A 22885-nucleotide genomic window follows, 5' to 3' on the forward strand; every position below is an offset into this window, starting at 1 on the left:
ATATCCTATTTTAAGACACTTCATACTTAGAATTTCTCATTATTACTGCAGACTAATGGCATTCATCAATTGTTATTCAGCATCAGTCATCATTAGCCAGTATTAAAACTCAGGACTCGAAGCTTTAATGAAAGTAAATACTCGGTATTAGGAGAAGGTTATGAAGATTAAACAGATTTTAAATTGAAGTAAAAAGTCACAAACAAAGACGGAAAGAAAGTCACCTTTATTTGATGGATATAAACAAGCTGGCCAACACTCAATAGTAATATTCTGATACAGCACATACAATAGCAAACTGGGGCACTGAGGACAGCCTCCTATAGTTTAAAAAACAAAAAACATTACAGAGTATCCATGCTTCATTCGGAACTTACTCAGTCTCTCTTTTTTTCTCCAGGGTCTTTCTCTGATAAAGTTTTTTTTAAATAGATTTGTCTCTTGTGCATTCATAACACACTCACTCACTCTCACACACACACACACACACACACACACACACACACACACACACACACACACACACACACACACACACACACACACACACACACACACACACACACACACACACACACACACACACACACTAAACAATAAATTGCAGTTATGCACTCACACATCTCTCTTTTCTGAATACATTTACACCAGCAACCCCAAAAACATGCTGCACTCTCACAAAACTGCACAGGCTGTCTACTAAGGGGACACAGTAAGTGAGACACACATCACTCTCGAACACAACATCACACCGTCACAATGCATGATGCAGATGCAATTAATGTATGATGAATGATGCATCATGGGAGATTAGCTCACGTTCACACCAATAATCATTCAGCATGCTGGACACACATTTAATTTGTTCCTAGGTCTTTACTGTACAGCTCAAAACATTTACTTATACAAATAGTACAGTCTCAAACTGGCATATTCAATAAGCTAAAATAATAGAAAAAATAAAGCTAACTTAAATACAAAAATCAATAATAAAAAAGTAAATGCAATTATCTGTTCTGTCAAACAAAAATGTTTCTGGCGTTGGTCACAGTGATTTGTTTAATCCAAAATTTTCAGCGACGTACAGTGAAAGAAAAACGACTTGCTCACAACAATAAAGTGAAAATGTATGTTAGGCTTTTCATACTTTTCTTTTGAAGGCCTTTTTGAAAATTACTGGTGAATCTACAGGCTTTTTCAAGTCTTTCTACACAGCTGCTTCTAGGCACAGATGAAGCCTCGCCTTCTCGACCGCGCCGCATGCCGAATGCAACATCAGCCATTCACAACCAGGATTAGTCTTTAGTCTAAGCCCAGGAAACCAGCCCCAGCCTCTAAGCCTCAGTGTCTCCTAAACCTTTTTGACACAACGGTAGAGAAATCGCTCTGCATAGAGAACAGGAGATTATCCTTACATCATCACTTTCAGTTGGCACATTATGTAAAAATCAGCATGCATGGGCACAATTGAAATGTTTCATGTTGTCTACCATGTAAATCATATATGCTATTTCATGGTAGGAGAACTCCCTACTTCAAGTATTCAGTAGATAAGGACCTGAAAATGGAGGATTCGTACGTCATCCCCCCTGATGAAGTAAGAGGATTTTTTTTTTTTTTTTTTTTTTTGCTCCTCTGTCTGTTTGCATTGTCTTCCATTAAAAAAAATAAATAAAAAAAAATCAATCCAAATCGGGACTTTTTTCTTAACATTTGTAAACACAAACACCAAAGTTTCACACGATCTGTTGATTCTTGGTCAGTGACAGGAGCTGTAAAGGTTCACGTGGGAAGCAGACACACAGAGGATGCAGCATGGATCACCTCGGTTTGTGGAAGATGGGTCGATGAACATAGATGTTTATATACAACAACCAACACTTGGCCATATAAGGGAGACACACAGGCACCATGAGGAGAGGGAGAGGAAGTGAGGATAGTAACAGTCTACTTCATATTTCCATTATACTGTAACAATGTGTGTGGGTTTTTCTACGTAATCAGCTGTCACGGTCACATACGTCACCACTTCTGTATACAAGACGACGACGACGACAACAAACACGAAAGAAATGCATCCAGACAGAGTCACTCAAACCTCCACTTGGATGTTAACTGTGATAGTCCTCACTCACAAGTGCAAGCTTCTGACTGCTGAGTGCAGCAGACATAATCTCATTGCTACCTGTGTGAGCTGCAAAAAAACAAAACAAAAAAACACTATTTTTTCATTCAAAGTTGTCACCACAGGCCAAGTGGTCTTCAACTGAGTTGTTTTCACATTAAGAAAGGAATGTAATAACGTTGTCTTTTCTAGACTTCTACATAGATTTGGATAGACTGATCTGCTCTAAAGCTTTTCTATTTTTCTTTTGGGCTGTCCTGTATTTTCAGACAGGGAATGTTAACTCGCTGCTGAGGGCTTTTCTCACAAAGTACAAATGAGAGGAAAATCACACCACTCAACGCTCTGAATAAGACATCTCTCTGACCTCCAGCCAGTTAGAAAAATAACCATGAAGGAAAAAAAACATATAGTATCTTTGTCAGTTTGAAACGATTTTCTGACCACGTATAGACACACTCTATAGATTTCTCTCTATATGTATAATATATGCATATCTATCATATGTGTACAGTTTTTACGAGGCACAGGCCACCTTGTTGAGAAGGAGAAAACATTTCACTATGTTTGGGGAGGTCACAGACTACTGCTGGAAGAGTACAAGGGAGAGGGGAGCAGGAGCATACTGTGGGTCAGAGATTGGGGTGTCAGTGGTACAAATAGACCCGCAGGGAAAACATCTATTGGAAACTGCCTTCCCTCCATAGTCTATAATGATTATTGTTGTATCAGTATTTGTCGAGGGAAATTGCCTCTGTGTGTGGGTCTTGAAGTAATCTTTGCCCACGAAGCCCCCTTTGTCAAATCATATGTACAAAGCAGTCTTTTACAGTTGTTTATGAAGCCCCTTGTGGGATCAAGTCCCTTTACTGTAAAAGGACTAAAATATGCTCCAGACCAGGTCTTCTGACACCATTTAGTTTGAGCACCAGCAGAAGCACCATTAGTAAAAAAATCCTGCAACACAGAGGTGCATAGTCTCAAAAAAATCGAAATAATCTGATGAGTATTGTCTGACCACTCTCTTGGCCACTCTGATTGGATGGTTAATTACAGTTTGATATAAGGATGGAAAATAAAAAGGCATTCACTCTTATGTTGACATCTGCATAGATTAATTTTTTTCCTTTTTTTTTTTTTGACTACTTCTGATTTAAATGAGGTAACATGAAGTAAAACGTCAGTGGCAGCCACATCCTTAAGGCTACAACAAGCCCAAGAACTGGAGGGGCACGCTCATGCAGCCAAGGAAAGCCTCGATGCTGCAGGCAAGGCTGAAGGCGTACTATCAGTCAGCTCACAGCTCTTCTTTTTGCCAACAAGAAATGACAATAGAAAACCTAAAACCACTCAGATGAGGTGTGTGTGGAACATACTTATAAAGGGTCACAATATCACACTTGCAAATGCTGAGAATGAGACTCTCTAGAGATGGATGGTGGGTGGGGCATGTGTAAAGGTAAAAAAAGAGGTCACTGTGTGCCACAAAGGGTGAATATAGCTCATCAACACAATCAGATGATTAAGACAACAGAAGAGGCTCTGCACACTGAGGGTCATGATAGCCAGGTAGAGGGGTCAGATGTCACCAGGTGGGTCAGAAGGGCAGTGAGGATCGAGAAACCGTGACAGAGTCCGGCTGAGGAGCCGACCAGAGCCAGAGGAGTCAATCAGGCAGCTGAAACGGACAGCGAGACGACCATGATCTTGAACCAATCAAAGGAAGGAGGAAAAAATAATACTGGGCTGGCAGACAGTCACGAGATCTCTGATGGGTGGATGAAGAGGGCTCATTCAGCAGGTGCCAGACAGGTGAGGTGACCTCTGTGAGACCTCTGATGCAGGGCTGCCATGTTGATCACATGACTGTCCGAGCTACAAGCTAACACACAAAGAACATCTGTCTCTGTCCATGTTGTGTATCTGTGGTTGTGTGTGAAGGAAGTGGAGGACGTCTTTTCCTGTTCACACTGAGAAGAGGTCCCACATCACCTTGAGCACAACACGAAGAAGACAACAGTGTAAACTGCAGTTTGGAAAAATACCAGGTCAATGCACTCTCTTTTTTTTTTTTTTTTTATTAATTACACTGTGTGTCTAAATCATGGTGTGAAATTACCTGCTTAGCTGTCAGCCTCCATTCATGACCTGCACACCTGAGTGCCCTCACCTCCTCAAAAAAAAGATTTAAAAAAAACAGACAAGAAAAAAAAAGTCCCACTGCTGAGCATTGATTGAGTGGGAGTAATAAATGATTAGTCTGGTAGTGTTTCAACATCATGGCATGGCTGTGCTCCTCCAGTAGTGACTGAATCATCTAAATGACAAATAATAAAATACAAAAGTCTACATGTCATGAAGCTGTTCAGTTTGTTACATAACACAGCAGACACTGCAGACAGACAGAAATATTCAGAAATATAAAGTCAGAAAGTATTAAATGTATCTCACCCCTCAAAACAACATTAGAGCTTTGGTTGTCACAGCAAGGATTATGCCCAAATGCCCTCCTCGTCATCCTGTTGTCGGCAGTGTTGTACATGAGGAGGAGAAAGGAGACAGAAACTGGAGTAACTGCTGATCAAAAGACGTCACTGGCACATCAGGCAAGGTGAAACAAACACAAGCGTGTTTAAAAGTTCAAGTAAGTTTCGGGTAAGACGAGTAAGTACAATGTTTCCTCTTGAGGATATGTTTTCAAAGTTTCTACGGTGGAGATTTTGATAAAGATTTTCCAAGAATATATTTTTTTTTTACTATGTAGCCTGAATATGGAAGAAAGATGCCTTAATTCTCATCAATACAAACATCTGGGGACGAGGGGCTGCATCTAACGATTATTCCGCTCTTCAATTAATCTGGCAGCCGTGACCATGTTCAGGATAAAGCGGGTATAGATAATGGATGGATGGTAGGTAGGTAGGTAGGTATTTACTTTATTAATCCCCGAGGGGAAATTTTTTCCCCTTTTTGGATGGAATTACTCTGGCAATTATGTTCCTGATTTATTATTGTGGCTATGAAAACAGGCATATTAACAAGTGTTTGTTTGTTCTGAAAATCCAAACCCCCCAAAATATTCAGTTTCCATCATCATAGAGGGCAAAGGGAAACAATAAATACTCATATTTGAGCATCTGGTAAAAAAAAAAAAGAGTTACTTTTCTAATGACTGACTATTTGACTATTCAACTAATTACCAAAGCTCTACTGGAACCACATCATTGTGCTACATGCAGCTAGCTGTAACAATTTTGAAAGGAATATTGGCTAATGTGATCCAATTTTTTTTAAACTTTAAAGTAGGGCAGCAACAATTAATCAACTAGTAAACTTGTAAAAAATTGGTCATCTATTTTTTGATAATCGATTTTTGGTGTCCCTTAGAAGTTGTTTTGCATGTCTTTTGCTCTTTGTGTTTTAGAGACCTCTGTGTCTTTGTGGGTGTTTGGTGTCTCTTAGTTAAGCTTTTAACAAAGCTCTTTCTGACTATCCAACAAGTCACCTCATGTAGGCATTTTAACAGATGTACATCAAAAAGTTGTTCAAAAAGTTCCCAATATTTAGCAACATTGTTGACCTTTGAAACGACACACTATATGATATTGAATGAGATAGATGACATGGGAGATATCTAACCTGGTCAGGGGAGGGGCGGTGACCTGCATGTGGGGGTCCTCGGACTGGCCCTCCACGATGGTGGGGCGATGGGTGACGTGGGTGCTGGGCGTGGAGCGGGTGTTGAGGGTGCTGTGGATGTGGATGTTGGGGGTGTGGTCCTTGCTGGGGAGGGCCATGTGGGTGCTGAGGATGGGGGTGCTGCGGCTGGGGATGTCCATGTGGGTGCTGTGGAGGATGCTGGGGGTGCTGTTGGTGAGGGTGCTGGGGCTGCGGGGGGCGTGGGTGCTGTTGGTGCTGGGGAGGTGGTTGGGGGTGCTGTGGGTGCTGCGAGTGCTGCGGGTGCTGTGGATGCTGTGGGTGAGGGTACTGGGGTTGTGGCTGTTGTGGATGTGGGTGCTGTGGAGGGGCTTGTGGGTGCTGTGGGTGCTGTGAGTGTTGCGGGTGTTGTGGGTGTTGCGGGTGTTGCGGGTGTGGGGCGTGTTGATATGGAGTCTGCTGGGCATGGGCAGGGTGGGGGTACTGGGGCTGCTGCTGAGGCTGAGCATGCGGGGGCTGAGCCTGGGGGTGGTGAGGAGCATGTTGATGATATTGCTCGTCTTCATAGTTGTCAGCTATCAGCTTCATTCTGCTTTGTGTCTGTGGGAAGAGGAAAGTGGTGAGTGCAGGATGATCTGCAGCTGTTATGGAGAATATTATTCCTTCACAGAACATAAAACAGAGATACCTTACAATAGAATTTAGTGCAACAACCGCCCAATTAACATTGAGCCTTAAAATGTTCAGATTTTCAAAATGTCTCAGCTGATTATTCTTTGTAGTTATTTTTAAGGCCAGTGTGGTTTTCTTTAGCAAATACACCAAAACGGGAACAACCTGGCTCTGTCCAAAAGTTACAAAATCCACCTCCCTGCACCCCTATGGCTAAATTAAAACCTTATGTTTGCAAATCATACAAATTTAAACTTTTGGATTTAGGAGACTTCCATACTTTCTGGATTTTCTTACACTTTTTTAGTCTTTATGCTAAACTAAGCTAACCTTCTCCTAAATTAAACTACGTGTTGACTAATGAGAGTGATATCAATCTTCTCATCTAACTCTTGGCAACAAGTAACTCTTCTTTCAAGTCAGTCAGCAATGATATGGGTCAACCCATAACCACTGTTTCTCTAAACCAAGTACAACCCCAGTTCTCAAAGAAGTGTAAATACAGTCTCTTAACAGTGAAGATGGGTGGGGGTTCACCACTCTGTGAAAGACTGTGTGGGCATATAATGCAACAATTTAAAAATAAATAAATCTGTGTACGCAAGAGACAAGGCCGAAAATCAACATAGGATGGGCCCCAAGGGGCACCGTATTAAAACAGACACAAATCTGTAGTGGAAATTACTGCATAGGCTCAGGAACATTTCCGAAAACCATCGTCTGTGAACACAGTTTCTCGCTGCATCCACAAATGCATGTTAAAACTAGTATGCAAAGAAGAAACCATACGTAAACATGATCCAGAAACCCAGCCGCCTTCTTCAGGCCCAAGCTCACTTCAGCTCGACTGATGCGAAGTGGAAAACTGTGGACTCCGCGTTCTACAGGTTAAAAAGGAGTGGGACCACCCAGCTTATTATCAGAGCATTGTTCAAAAGCTAGAATCTGTGACTAAATAGGGATGCATTAGTGCACATGGCATGAGTAGCTTGCACATCTGGGAAGGAACCATCAATGCTGAACGATATCTACAGGTTTTAGAGTGACATTTACTGCCATCTACACAATGTCTTTTTTCAGGGGAAGCCTTACTTTTTTCAGCAAAACATTGCCAAACCGTATTCTGGACCTCTTACAACAGCATGGCTCTCTAGTAAAAGAGTCTATGTGTTAAACTGGCCTGCCTGCAGTCTGGATCATCACCGACCATTTGGTGCATCATGAAATGAAAAATACAAGAAACGAGAGCATCCCAACTTTTTTTAGATGTTATCCTAAAGTATACACTTTTTTATACATTTGTATTTTTGTTACTTACTAACCTCAAAGTTTTGTATCTACCTTGTTATAAATGTAAATAAATTACATAAGTAGTTTCAGAACTCAATTAACATGTTACATATTAATTATCAGTATGTGCCAGGAACATAATGAGAACTTAAGTTGTGTAATTCATAAATTAGCTGTAGACTTGAGAGTTGGACTCAAGTCATACGAAAATAAAATAAATGAAAATTTGAGACTTGAATGCTGTGAGAACAATTTGAGTCTAGGATGCAAAACTCTTTAAGTCTCAAGTTCTTACAAGCCTTGGATGTCATTATTATGCCTATAAATTGAGTATATTTGCTTTTAGCTACTGAATGTAAAACCTTAATTGCCCAATTTGAAAATATAAAAATGTTATAACATATTAATAGAGAAAATATTAGCTAATCTACTTGTTAGAGACGAATGAAAATATGTAACATGATCGGGACTGCTCTGGGATAAAGAGAGATTTGAGTTGACCCAAAAGTCATAAAAATCGCTCTGACTCAGCGAAACAAGACACATCATTTGGGAAAAGTGCCAAAACTGAACTCAAAAAGTGGCCTTCAATGCACGTCTGTGACAACCCTGTAGATGAAATGAAAGAATTGGCTAGCTGCCTTATGCAGCTATATTTTTCAATTTGATTAACATTGCCTGGCAACCAGCATCAGTGCAGAGAGAACATTTCCTTGACATTTTACTGCAGTACTAACATGTTGTTTGAGCTGGTGCATCAGCTTGTCGCGGTCCCTCTTGAGGGCCAGCACCTCCTCCTGGGTCTTCTTTTTATTGGAGGCAGACAGTTCCAGCAGTTCAATATTAGCATCCTTCTCACTGATGGTTGCCAGCAGAGCTTGTTGTCTGGAAGGAAAAAAACAGTATGGCATCAGCACTTGTATTCTGTAAAAAACACTACATAAAATGTAGTCATACTTTACTTTTTAACCAAAGTACTGTTAAACTGCCACAACCTATTTTAATTAAGCCAATGTCAAACACTGTCTATAAGCAACTAAAACTAATAATGCCAAGGTTCTCTTTTAAAAAAACAAAATGATGATAAAGGACATTTTGATAAATATTATTTTTTGTTTTTCTTGCTGTGAGTTAGATGACAACATTCACTCTGATCTCTCTTAAGTAAGAAACCATAGACAGCAGCAGGTTAGCTTAGCATAGAGACCCAAAACAGGAAGACACAACTAGTTTTAGTTCATTTGAAGTGTAAAAATAATGCATTGTAATGTTTTTGTGCAACTAACTGATTTTGGTGGTACAAGGAGAAACTGGATTACATTTTCTGTAATTAATCCATGGCTTTGTGTCACACAACGGTACTAACTTCATTTCAAGGATCTCCTCCAGCTGTTTCCTGCGCTCTTGCCTCATGTTGGTGAGGTGGGTGTCCCTCTCCTGCAAAGACTGCTGTGTGGAGGAGAGACGCTGCTTTGTGGCATCCAGCTCCTGCCGTGTCCTCTCCAGCGTGTTCATCATCTCCTCCAACTGACAGACACCAAGTGGTATGTTGGACCACACAAAAGACACACATGTACATTGTCGACACCCATTTCATTTCATTAGCCAAGTGCAAAACTGTGCATAATCAGTGGTTAATATTTCTCCAGGGTAAATTCTCACCTTTAAGTGGTGACCACCGTCTAAGGCGCTGTCTTTACGAGGGTCCTGTCCTAAGCCTTTCTTGTCCCCTTGTGGTCCCAATTTGATGTTTGGACCCTTCTTAGTCTGATCTTTGCCTCCTTGTCTGTAAGACCACAACATCTTAGCATTTCCAAGCCAACCATTTTTCTGAATGCTATGCACTCCGTAATTAAAGAACAGATGATTTAGTAAGAAATACGAATACATTCCTGAGGCAATAGAGTTACATCAATAGTCAATAGACATGTGAGTAGGGTACATCATATACCGAACAAAAACAACAAACACAACCCATCAGAACAAGTACAGTGTAATTGGTAGTCATGTCTAGTGCATTTTGAGTGACTCTTGTTTCAAAATAGTACCAGTCATGAAATCACCAGGACGGCAACAAGGGATGAGCATCAGAGATTAATTGATAGCTTCATGTTAACATGACATTGCTGAGATAACTCACAGGTTTAAGCACCAGAGTTAGGATGGATATAGGCAGAGATGGGGCTGCGATGGGACCAGGGGCTTACTTACTTACCTGGGAGCTAGACTGCAGACAGGGAGAGGAAAAGGTAGCAGAGTAGGGGATGATGGGACAAGTGAAGACGACATTGGAATCAGGAGACGAGCACACACAAGAAAAAGTAAAAAAAAAAGACATTAGAACCAGAACATAAAGAGACAATCACAAGAAAACAATACAGTGAACCCAGAGGAGCTCACGCTGTGTTCATTGTCCAATGACATGAGAGATTATAGAGACGCCTGTGACAATTGCCTCTGACACAGCTAATGCAGGATGCACCTCTCTGAAACATGGAACCATGTGCATCTGCTGCTGAGCCTGAGAGTGGCAGACATGCAGTCAGACAGGCAAAAATTAGCCGGGCAAAAAAAAAAAAAAAAAAAGGGGGGGGGGGGACAGGTTTGAGTGCCAAGCAGAAGGAGGGGAAGCTAACAGTGTTTTAATCAAGTGGGTGAGAGGGAAGGAGCTAGCAGGGTTGTTCAGACAGAAGAAACCGGACTGAACTGACACGCTTCAGGACCGGGGATTCAGTCCAGACCCTACCTACTACAGCACCTCACACGCGTGTAGACCTGCAGCACAGCAGCTCTATTCATGCAGGCCACTAGGCTGATCATTTCCCTTAGTGTCTGGTAGAGCGAGCTAGGCCGGGCATATGAGAGGGGAAGGGGGGGGGGACAGGTTAGGAGGGAGAGCAAGGTGGGTGGCCACTGGGAAAGACCACTTGAGAAAATAGGAGCTGTCAGGTGATGTTACTGGGATGTAAGAGACGATCTGAAGGTACAAAGGTACTGAGAGTTAAGAGAGGGTGACGTGGGGTTAGGCGGGCAGATGGGTGGCTGGAATGAGAAGGGGAAGCGTGCTCACAGCAGGAAGAGGCCTCAGTTCCAAGGACATACATTTCCTACAATAAGCTACTACAAACAGCCAACACCACAAAAAGACACAACAAATATGGTGTGTGTGTGTGTGTGTGTGTGTGTGTGTGTGTGTGTGTGTGTGTGTGTGTGTGTGTGTGTGTGTGTGTGTGTGTGTGTGTGTGTGTGTGTGTGTGTGTGTGCAAGTGTATTAATGTGCAAGCTATTTCAACAAAGGACACAAGGAGGCACAGTATGTACAGTAACCTTAACTAAAATGGAAAAAGAAGCAAGAGCGGCTGGGAAAATCACACCAAGTTCTATATGAAACAGGCTGCTAGTAATACAGCATATAGTGTAGTAATTACAGTATTATTATCATTAAGCATTTACAGTAAATGGAAGTGTAATTTAGAATAAGGGCTATGAATTACAGCTGTGAAACATTTGCAGTGTAAATTGTAAAATTTGGATTTTAGTTTGCTGAATCATTGGTGTGACTGAATTTACTGTGTGACTTTAGCATGCATCATTACATAAACAGGCCACAACAGGAACAAATGAGTAAAGTAACATCTGCTGTTCAAAGAACCCCAGAATATATGCCTGCCTGGACATATATTTCAAACATTATGACCGGATGCGTTGCATTCATAATCTGCAAACCTTAAATTTAAGGTTTGAACTTCATATTGAATTATAATGTTGATATATATTGAAGTCACATCCGTACAAGTGTAATTACGCTCTGCATGGTCCTTTAGTTTTGCTGATTTGTAATGCGTATTTGTAATACAGCAAAATCAACTTATTTCATCATTCTGTCAGACAGATCGCTGTTAATGATGGTGGCCACATGCAGTTTGAAAAAAATTAACACAGTGCACACAGGCTGATCAAAAACCATTCATTGCGCAGATGCAGACAGTTAACCACAAAGCAAACATGTAAGAAAAAAACAAAAACGAATCCAGGGATCTTTGTATCATGTGCATGAGTAATGAAACAATGCATTATCATAGTCTGTCACTCTGATACAAAGATCTGTGAATCCTTTGAACAACAGGCTGACCCAGGCACACACGTGAAACCGGATGCAGTTGCAGCAGTCGCAGTCGGAGACTTTAACCACGCAGCCGAGCTGAAGTGCCAGGGCAGAGCACTCACTTTCCCAGGAAATCCCACACCATGCCCCCTATCTGCTGGGGAGCAGCGGACACAGAAGGGAGCGGGTCAGGGGGAGCTCTGCCACCGGGACGAGGGGTGGGGCGAGGGGCAGAGGGAGGGGGGCTGGTGTTGGGAAGGGGGGGGGGGGGGGCACAACAGAGATAGAGTTGCGAGGGTGATGAAGAGATTGAAAAATCAGAATCGGATTTGAGAAAGGAATAAAAAGAGGTTCGAGAACGGGGTTGAGAGTGATCAATTGGGAGGGTAAAAAAAAAAGGGACAGGTGGGCGTGACAGAAGAAAGAAAGGGAAACAGGATTGAAAAATGTGGGTAAAGGTGGCAAAAACAGGACAAAAAGACTCAATTAATCAAACACCACTAACAAATTAGCATGACACTCACCAAAGTGGCCCCTATCACAAGCTGAGAAGGGAAATATTAACTGGCTTTAACACTAGGAAATGGTATTGGGACTCTGTAAGTGGCAGGGGAGAAGGGCTATCATTGGCAGACAGTGCGGTTTTCCTGCAGTCCAACCAATCTTTATGTCAGTCTCGTCAATTTCAATCCTGTCCAGGTAAACGATGATGATTCTCCCCTTTGGACAACCAAAGAGCAAAGCTGGTACCAGTGTGGAGACTCAGGACCCACATACCTGCATTGCACGGTCAGCCAAATGCTATAAAGAGGCCAACTGTTATATTTATATTGGCCATTAACTGAAATCACTTTGACCCCTTTCATAAGGGGCTGAGTTAGTGGCACTTTGTGCTATAATACTGCATCTAACAAGGAGTCACAAGTTATAGTGAGAGCCTTCTGGTGTAGCTCAGCGCACAACTGCAACGGTTGTCCATTGAACAGTGAACATCTGAGAGTGTATATCAAAGACAATGACTGGATCCAGTGCAGTAAATTATGGTGACACCCTCATGACATCACGCTTGTACATACTGTAACATGGAAAGGACAGACATGGACAGTACATAGGTTGTCCAGAATACTGTAAGAGCACATGAAAGTTCGCTTAAAATAATAAATAACACAGAAGAGGAGACTTTAAAGTTGACAAACACATCCATTAAGAATGAGAAAAATCTGCTCACAGCCACTTAACACAAACAGTACCATACTGTATTGATTAGAATAAGAATATAAGAGGGTTGGTTCACCCACATTAAATAATAACCAATTTTGTCTGAAGGCTAATAGAGTTTTGTTTGTGATGCTTACAGAACTTAGAGTTAAAGAGGCAGAAAAGGGAGACCATTATGTCAAAACTCCAGCAGGAAAAAACTAAACCATGTGCGTAGCTTTAGCACACGTCACCACAATAAGGATAAGTGAGGAAACAAGTTTTGGGGGAAATTGTTGTGAACCAAATCTAAGAAAACTGATTATTTATACAGACATGTACAATGTTTGTTTTTCTTTTCTTTCTGCTCTTCTTTTTTCATCCATTTTATGTGTGTAATTGTATCTGTTGGTCCAGAGCTGAGAGGTAGGGGTCATATATCAGTTCCTTCAAGATATCGAGATCTTGCGAATTTACGCAAATTCAAGCATTCTCTGCAAAAAATGTCTCACAATTTTTATGCAAAAGATTTTCTTAACAAAAGCTCCAAAAAATATTATGGCAGAAAGTAGCCACTCCAAACAAAACTTTAATGCTTTCTAAACAACAACAAAAACCCTCCTTATTTACAATCAGCAAGGCTCTGCTCCTCCTCCTCTCACCATCAAAACTCAGGTGACAGGGTTTGTGGGAAATGTGGTCTTATCATGGGAATGAGGATGTTAAATTAGTTTTATACACACTTCAAGTTGTAAGAGACTGCAGTTTGTTTTTGTGCAAACAGTGTGTTAAAATGATATTTTTAAACAGCATTTAAAGTCTTTATCTTTACAGCAGATGTAGCCTTTGTTTTCTGTATTACAGTCACAGACCGTTTTGTAAAGCTTCATCACTTTAACAAATGTTTTGTAACTGTGAGCCACATGGTTCTCTACATTCAAAATATAGATAAAAAAGATCTATACAACTAAATATGTATGTGATGTGCAGCATGCTTATTATCAAAGGAAGTGAATATATATTATTGAGGTAGTTATTTGAAAAAAAAAATTTTTTTTTACTCGATTTGCAATTTTTTCTAATTCCCGAAATCTTACCGTAAAAAACCTACTTAAAAGTTTTTTTTTAGAAAACCAGTGAAATCAAGCATTTTTGATTGCAACAATCACAAAACAACTCCGAAATCCTGGAGGGACTGATATATATACTGTATGCATAACAAAACAATAAACACTAATGCACTTATTGTGAACTGATTTGAACAAATGTGTCAAATAAATGAAGTGTAATAATGTAACAATATTGTTGAACTAGCACACAAATATACCCATTAAATCTATGGAATTATAACAATATCAGGCAATGTACACTGAAAGACAAAAAGGGCGGGATTCAATCAGTACTGACTAAACTGCAGGTTAACATGTCATGTAATGGTTTAACTAACCTCACTAAAGAGTCAGAATTACCTACCTTTCCAACTCAGCAATCTTCTTGTCCTTGTCATTTTTTTCGGTCTCCACCTCTCGCAAGATGTCCAGGAGTCTCTCCACCTCGGCCTGAGCCTTGCTGGCTTCGTCCTTGTAGTAGCCAACCTCCTTTTCTAGCAGCTTCACTCGGTCAACGTACTCTGGGTTCCCTCTGGAGCCCGACTGGTGATCCACCTCGTGGGCCTTCTGCAGCGACACACCAAGGAAAGACGCAGACAAACATGCACGCACCAGAGGAGAGAGTCAGTTAACATTAAAATGTCCAAACAATCATGCAGAATGTTTTACTGCTCATGAAAAAGAGATACATACAGTACATTGCAGTCCATCAGTGCTTTATATTATCTACTTCCCTTGCTCTCTCCCTGTCTTTCTGAGTGAATAAAGCAGAGTCAAATGTTGTGGACAGAGGCATCATTACTGGTGCTGGCTCATTAGCTTTAACAGAGCTATTATTTAGCTCCATTTAAATGGCCCTCTGAGACTCCCAGTCACTTCGCACACTTGGTGAGTATGCAGAAATCAGGACTGTCTATGTTTGTTTGTGTGTCTGTGCTTGTGCAGCACGTTGATAATAAAAACTAGAAACAAATCAGAGGCAGTTAAACGTTAAATCATGCTTCTGTCCCACTGGTTGTCTATCAGAACTGTCAAAATCTGAAATCTGCACGTTGGTCAGTGTAGACGAATCTTATTTATTGCAACAGTTTGTAACTGCATGAATTACACTGCATAGGTGCACATCACCTTTGAGACAATACGCAGCCACACGTCAACAAATGTTGCAAAGTTATACAGAGCCATCCACCAAAACACTGCTGTGATCTCCAACCACGGCTGATACCTCAGCTAACCGTACCACACTGAGACAAAAGAGAAGCGCGGCAACACTGACACTGACACCATGCAACAAGGTCGACCAGTTCATGCAAACCCAACGAAGCCGCACAGTCTTTGCAATTGTCAGTCAAAAGAATTGAGAGAGGGAGAAGCAAGAGCGATCAGGTAAATCTGTTTTACATTGAATATTTTAAACATGAGGGATGATGTTACAATTAACCTTTTCGGTATTATTGTCAATGATTTGATGATTAAAAAAAAAATCGTGAAGTCATTTCAAACTCACTTATCATTTTAGTGTTAATAAAAAAATATTTACAAGAGAATTTAATTTGCCAACTGTATGTATCCGTAATTTACAAAACTCCAACAGATTTCAATCGCTCAAGTAAGAAAATGTAAAATGTTATCATTGATGTTAAAATAATTTAAAGCTTCACTTAGATATTTACTTAAATGCACATAATTTTATTCTGTAAAAAAAAAAAAAAAAAAATAAAAATAGTTTTTCATCTTTAAGCCTAATTCAGCAACAAATACATATTTAGGAAAAGTTTGTTATCACAGTTTGACAAACGTTATGCCTTTTTTAAATTTGATTTTGGGGTTGGAGGGGTCACGATAAGAGGAAACTTGAAGTTGACCCCTGGCTACTTTCTGTGACTTCAATTGCATAAAGTATCTGAGAAGTCTTTGTGAAGAGGTTGATGTCTGACAGGACCTTGGGATTGTTGAACTGCATTTCCCACATGTATTTCAATGGTAAAGCACAGGTTTGCTGTATTATGAACCAGTATAATCTTTGAAATGCCCTGTTGTCCCACAACTGCCCTATCACTGGACTTATTACATGTAAAAAATTTTATACCAAGATTTATCTTAAAATTCTTGCAACATCAGTGTGCAAAAGTTGTTCTGGAGTTGAAAAATAAATAACTAATCACAGATAAACCACCTACAGGACCACAAACCTCACAGGTACACATAGCTAAAATGAATGCAGTCTAATACAACAGTCCTGAAACAATTCTATTCAACATTTTTGTTGAAAATGTTTTAAAAAGGTGTTGGTCATTTTGGGGGCTTCAATTGTGGTGCTGTTGAACTGCATTGTATTATACTGAAATATCTTTCTTTTTTTTCTTTACCAAACATAATGTTAGACTAAATAAAATAAACCCTTCTCTGTAAAATACAATATGTTTCAATGGCAGCACATTTTCCAAAATGATCATAAAGTCGAATAAACACCTCTGTAAGACAGTTTCAACATGTTTTACTGTAGGATTGTTGTATTTGATTGGTGCATTAGTTTTACCTACAGTAGGTGCACCTAATAAACAGAGTGTGCTTATTCCAACTGACAAAATAAACTGTAAGTAGGGTATATATTCAGCACCAGTTTCACCACGTTGTCACAAACACAAACAGTGACAGAATGATTACATTGCACAGGACTCTGAGTGCACTGTAAAGCTCAGTATATCAGTTAGGTGCAATAAGCCACATGCATCTGGGTGGGTGAAAGCAGAACTTGTGCTGGGATTCAGCATGATCACCATGTAGCATATTTCAAAGAAGTGTCCTCATGCTACCAATATGTGCCTCAGAGAGCTTGAGAGAGGGACTTACAGGATTGTTCATGTGACTGAATAGCTGCTCAGCTTGCTACATTGCAAACGGAGGGGTTGAGGAGGGGACACGAGGAGGGTGGGGGTGGGGGGGGATCCCAGGAGAGTAAATGTTAAGATTTAGTTTGAGCCAAAAGGAGAGAACAGCAGGATCAGACATGTTACAATACATGTTTGACAGATAAGTAGCATAGTCTCAGTACAGCATGTGTTGACACAAGTTAACAGCAACACAACACCAACAAATGTAGAGGAACCGACACAGTGAGTCTGTGGACTATGGAGGGGGAGGAAGCTAGGGGGAGAGGGTCTTAATGGATTGTCTGCTCCTTGCAGCACCTTAACAAAGCATGGCAGCTTGTTGCAGGACACAAAGCAGGATGGTTGTCATAATCATAATTAACTGTGCTTTATACAAGGCCAGTTCAGCTTCTTGCTGAGCCCAGATTATGCGGAACTTTATTCAAACACAGAATCAATTTAAAGAAGGATTACAGTTCAGACCTTGATTTTTTTTTTGATTTTTTTTTTTTGTCTATTTGTAATGTGTCTATTAAATGCAACAGAATACATTCTGTTAAAGAATTTGTGATCATTCAGAATCATCCTCCATGAAAATAGTACATATTACAAAGTGGACGTAGTAGGAATACATGAGCAAAGAAAAAACACACTAAGCCTGTATATAATCACACCTTTTTAGTGTAAAAATAAAATGAAATCGTAAATTTTTTCTGAGGTTTGAAATGATATAAAAGCCTCCATTCATGGATTCACAGCTAATTTTGTGCTTTACAGTGGGCCAGGCAGCCCCAGCTTCTTATCTAAAGTTCAATGCAATTAATGAGGGACATTTCTGCAGCCTTCATTCAGGGCAGAGAAGCTCTCAACGGTTCAGCAAAGAGGCATTCATATTTCAAAAAGAGAATTCAACTGGTCTTTACTGCTAATAGGGCCAGTCTTTATAATACAAAATCATCGAAATCATCTGTGCAAAGTCTTCATTTCAATATGTCCTGTTAATCACAACAGTAACATCAATGTAAATTTGGGACTGAGAGTTAATTCTTAACCGTGGAAACAGCACAAACAACAGAACAATGTTACCACAAGGTCCATGCAGTCGCTGCTCTCGAGCTTCCTATCATAAAAACTATTTTCTTTAGCAGATAAAATTGCTTATTTGTTGTGGAATTGTACTCGTTTGAATGTAGACTTCATCGTCAGATCGTGTGATACGATCAAATGCCGCGACATGAAGCTCGTGGTAAGTTTGTTTTCCCAACACCCGAAACTTTGCATGAGTATCTATTAGCTATGGCAGACTGCTGTGATGTCACTTTAGCTTTGCTACACTGTGGAGGGTTTTGCTTGCACTGAATCAGGACTGAGGATTTTTCCCTCTTTACTCATCTTTTTGATATATTTGCTTTCATACAAATATATCAAAAAGGAGGGACGTCTGTGAAAAGTAAAGTAGAACTTAGAACTTGTGTAAAAACTAGGAACAAATCAAAAACATATTATTATTTCTTACTATGCTTGCTAAAAAAAATGTGAAGTATGGATCTCGGTTTAAAATGGATAATTACCTGTTTTATGAATTCTAAATCAGAGCTGCACATTATACAGTGTATAATGAGTGATTCTGCTCTGAGATGTGCACATACCTTCTGCAACTGCGTCTCCAACTTACTACATTCCTCTTTTTTCTGCTCGATGGCAATCTCCAGGGACTTGAGCTTTGAATCCCTCTTGAGGCCAGAGGATGCCAGGGATGATGCATGCTCTTTCAGGTCAATTAGACTGGCCTGCAGGTGGAGAGACAGCACAGACAGTTAGCATAGGTTTAAACGAGGCAGGCCAGCACAGTCTCGGTGGCTGTAACTAGGCCACAGTTCTAGAGGCAACTGCTTAAATGCCACACAAAGGCCTAGTGAAAGAAAGAGGTTAATTACATGCAGTACAGTACAAACAAAGAGGTGCAGTGCATGCTCTACAGTACAGTAGAGTCGAGTAGAGAAACACAAGTGTACAATACGCAGCAATGTGGACACACCCTCTTCACTCACTGACCTCTTTGTCTGTTAATTCTATCTGCAGGCTGTTGACCTTCTCCTTCAGGTCCTTGTTCTCCTTCTTATATGACTCCACTTCTTCCAGACGTTCTCTGTCTTCCCTCTCTCTTTGGTCCTTTAAACGCTCTATAATCCTCTCCTAAGACACACACACACACACACACACACACACACACACACACACACACACACACACACACACACACACACACACACACACACACACACACACACACACACACACACACACACACACACACACACACACACAAACGAACAAACAGAATTAAAAGGGTTTGTGAGTCCATGTTGACTAGACGTGAACTTTGAAATAAAACATTAACCTTTAAGTGCAGCTCTTAAGTGATCACATAATGAATCACATGCTAGTTAAAACTAACCAAGCAAAGGTTTGCATCTGTTTATTCTTAAAAAAAAAAAATTACAACCTTATTTTCATTCCATTAGTGAAAAAAGTAATATATCCAGTAGCTATTAAGGTGAAATCTGTGCAATGTTTAGTTGAAAGCATTTAAAAATAGACTAAACCTATCCACTTTATGTGTTGATGTTTTATCAGAGATTTGTAAATGTTGTGCAGCAGAAATATCTACTTAAGTTAGCATGCTAACCAGCTAGCGCCAGACTGGCCTGTCTCTTAATAACACTTTGTATATCACTTTGTACAGTGATTCACTGTACCATAAAGTCTGCCCTCACTTCAACGTCAGAGAATGAAATAGTGCATTCTAACTTATGATGACTGTAACTATAAAAACAAAAGATGGCTGAAACCTTTGGGAAAACAGAAGCAGAACAAGAGTTAACATCCACAGCTTGAGAAACAGCTTTTGGAGAGTATAATAATGAAGTTGAATTTGCTACGTTTCTGGTGAGTAAACAGCTGTTAATGCTAATGATGGTTATGTAGCAATGGCTCATAAAAGCCTCTAATTAGTATAATGTTAGCAGTGTTCTGATAATCTGGCATAGGAGGACAGATCCCGGTGGGCTGGTGCATCTGTGGGGCAGTAGGTTGTCAAAAAAAATCCATTAAGTTTTTCCCATCGCTGTCTATCTCTTACCGGGTCCTCTCTGTATGTATGTGATTCAAAATGTACATTACAGAGTGCTGCAGTGGTCTGGTCTGGTTAATATATTTAGTTTGCTATTGATACATGGTTCAAAGCAGTTATCTGATCTAATACAATCTAACTTTACAATCATCAGTTATAGAAAAACAAAACAATGACTAACTTTTACCAAACTACAGATACTATAAGAACTAGTGTTTGACTGATATCTATTCCGCATGAGATTCAGTGACATGTCCTGATATTCTGCCGTCACTCCTCATGCTTAAACCTAACCAACACTGTCAGTCACAGAATCTGATGGATCACAGATTGCAGTGTAGCACAGAACTCAGAGCAAACCACTGGATGCTACAGTGACTCACTTCCACTCCCTAATGTCCAAAGAAATGGGGTTTACTTCTTACAAACTACACCTTAACTTATAGTATATACATTAACACCAAACTAATATAGTACCATATAGGATGAAATAATAATATAAAACAGTAATTTTTTTTTTTTTTTACTAAAATGCTAAATTAAATGAGATGCCAGCCTCCCAAAGTGCTGCATCATCTTGGAAGTTTACTGTGGTGATATCCTGTTGTTTTATGAAGTATGAAATAATGAAACACTAACTGAATCGGAATAAAAGAAAAACACACCGGAGTAGTAAAGAAATAATCATATGAAAAATCATCTAGAAGATTAAATGTACCTTTTCCTGAATTACACATATTGCTTCAGGTAATGTATAATTCATCATGACCGATATTTTCACCAACAATCACTCCTACACGTGTCTTAGTAGGTTTGCAGTCACATCTGCTCCTGTGCTGCAGTCTTCTGCAAGAGGGATCTACTCTTAACCAGCGTAGGAGACTTCTGGATCTCTCCTGAATTAAAGTGCATTTCTAAAAGGAAAGATTTGATAGATAGCTATTGTTGTTATGTTTGTGAGTAAAGTAAAAGTGAAGGATTTTTACCTTTATCTGCCACTGAAAGTAAAAGTTTAATATTTTGGACAATAGAGATTAAATTAAATTAAATTGAAAAGAGTTAGATGAGAAAGGTAATACCAGTGAGGCTGTCATCAGCAGACAGCTCACTAAAGACTGGAAACGGAGGAAACAGTGCTGTAGCCTCGCTCTGTTTAAAGGTAGAGAAATACGAAAACTGCTGCTTTAAAGAAAATGGGGGTGTACTGTGTGCTATTTTCACTTCGAAGTAAAAAAAAAAAAAAAAAAAAAAAGCACTTTTAGCAGACTAATGAATGCAGGCTCTGAAATCAACCCTAATTCTTGAAAATGGTTTAGTCATGTAGCAGCTGTTCACATCACAACCATGAACACTCACTGCATCCATCCTAATACTGCGGTGCTACCTTCTCTGAGAGTGCCTCTTCCAGTGTGGCCAGGGCAGTGTCTGTGTTACTGGAGTCGGTCTGCAGAGACTTGACCCTGTCCTTCAGGTTTCCCAGCTGCTTGTCTTTGTCCCGCAGCTGCTCCTGCAGGTTCTCGATCTGACTCAGTGAGGAGGAGGCCGGGAGGATGGTGGTGGCGCGGGGAGGAAAAAAAGCAACACAGGTAGAAAAAAGTGTGATCTCAAAACCAGAGCAGTACTTAAAGTTGGTGTAATAGTTAGACTTGGTGATTACAGAAGTCTTTGAAGATTAACACCCTCCACAGACGACGCCTGTTTGTAGTCTGAAATGTGCTGGGGCTTTACAACGAAGTGTTTTCCATTTAAGTAAGACATCAAAAACTGTCCAACGTTTAAAGAGAGTTTTAAGGATCAGAACCAAGTGTGGAGCAGAATATATATATCAAGCTGCTATTTGTGAGCAAATGGGAATTAAGTATTTACCACAGAACAATACAATGAAATATGTGCACCGATCTAATTTGCTGTATTATGTTAATGACAGTATAGAGAAACAACACCAAAGACCCACATCAGGAGAAAAACTAAGTTTCAGAATTCATGAGAGATGACAAAAAGAGATAAACAATGTGAGATTGAAGGTAAAAATTTAATAAAAAAAGGAAGAAAAAATAAAACCAAGGGATTGGGTGAGCAGGTCAGGGTGAGAGAGGGAGTAACACTCTGTAAGTATTTATAGCTCAGACACAGGAGAGCCAGTGAGGCAGAAATATTTTCTTGCTTGTCTTTCTATGGACACTTTCCCCCTGAGAGCAAGAGGCTCTCTCACTCTTAATGGAGAGAGTAACCACTCTGCATTGTATATTCACAGAGTGACTAGTTTAGTCCAGGACACAAGAGTCTGACAAAAAGACCCATTTAATAACTCTACATTTGAAATTCCAGACCACATCTGGAGTAAAATGACATGTGCCCACACACTACAGTTTGTTTTAGTCAATAAATAATGTCACAATAACTCAAAGAGTAATATGGATATCTATTTTGATATCTTCCTCAGTGAGAATTTGAACCTTAAAATCTCCGAATGGTGAGGCTTCCTTCACCACTGATTCTCACCTTCTTCTGCAGGACATTAATCTTCCTTTCTTTGACCTCCAGCATGTCCTTCATGTCCCTGATTTCTCCAGCGAGAGTTCCCTTCTCCTCCGTCAAGTCCTGCAGCTGCTTGGTTTTCTTGTTGAGGAAGGACTCTTTCTCCTCCAGACGCAGACGTAGAGCATCCACCTGAAGCACGACACAGTCACAAACACCTTACAGGAAGTCCACAAAATGAGCCTA

The 22885-nt window shown here is 40.1% G+C and overlaps 1 protein-coding gene across 5 annotated transcripts in view; it reads right to left on the bottom strand.

Annotated features, from left to right (window-relative positions):
• Nucleotides 1–211: 211 nt before the first annotated feature.
• Nucleotides 212–22885, bottom strand: part of erc2 (ELKS/RAB6-interacting/CAST family member 2) — a 43047-nt gene continuing 20373 nt past the window's right edge. For 3 of the 5 annotated variants that reach the window (XM_069703336.1, XM_069703338.1, XM_069703340.1), the window contains 14 exons: nucleotides 22664–22831; nucleotides 21546–21683; nucleotides 19084–19224; nucleotides 18678–18818; nucleotides 17009–17044; nucleotides 14520–14722; nucleotides 9960–9971; nucleotides 9407–9530; nucleotides 9111–9271; nucleotides 8482–8629; nucleotides 5765–6382; nucleotides 4577–4644; nucleotides 4245–4442; nucleotides 212–4117 (listed from right to left, as the gene is read on the bottom strand). In XM_069703336.1, the coding sequence (XP_069559437.1) occupies nucleotides 4618–4644; nucleotides 5765–6382; nucleotides 8482–8629; nucleotides 9111–9271; nucleotides 9407–9530; nucleotides 9960–9971; nucleotides 14520–14722; nucleotides 17009–17044; nucleotides 18678–18818; nucleotides 19084–19224; nucleotides 21546–21683; nucleotides 22664–22831 (1917 nt within the window). In that variant the 3' untranslated portion in view covers nucleotides 212–4117; nucleotides 4245–4442; nucleotides 4577–4617. The remainder of the gene's footprint in view (nucleotides 4118–4244; nucleotides 4443–4576; nucleotides 4645–5764; nucleotides 6383–8481; nucleotides 8630–9110; nucleotides 9272–9406; nucleotides 9531–9959; nucleotides 9972–14519; nucleotides 14723–17008; nucleotides 17045–18677; nucleotides 18819–19083; nucleotides 19225–21545; nucleotides 21684–22663; nucleotides 22832–22885) is intronic. The other 2 variants (XM_069703341.1, XM_069703339.1) reach the window with 2 other exon arrangements.

The sequence above is a fragment of the Brachyistius frenatus genome, unplaced genomic scaffold, assembly GCF_029030835.1.
Source record: "Brachyistius frenatus isolate BFR_SWC_R1_liver_20210118 unplaced genomic scaffold, ASM2903083v1 Contig_45, whole genome shotgun sequence".
Taxonomy (NCBI): Eukaryota; Metazoa; Chordata; class Actinopteri; family Embiotocidae; genus Brachyistius; species Brachyistius frenatus.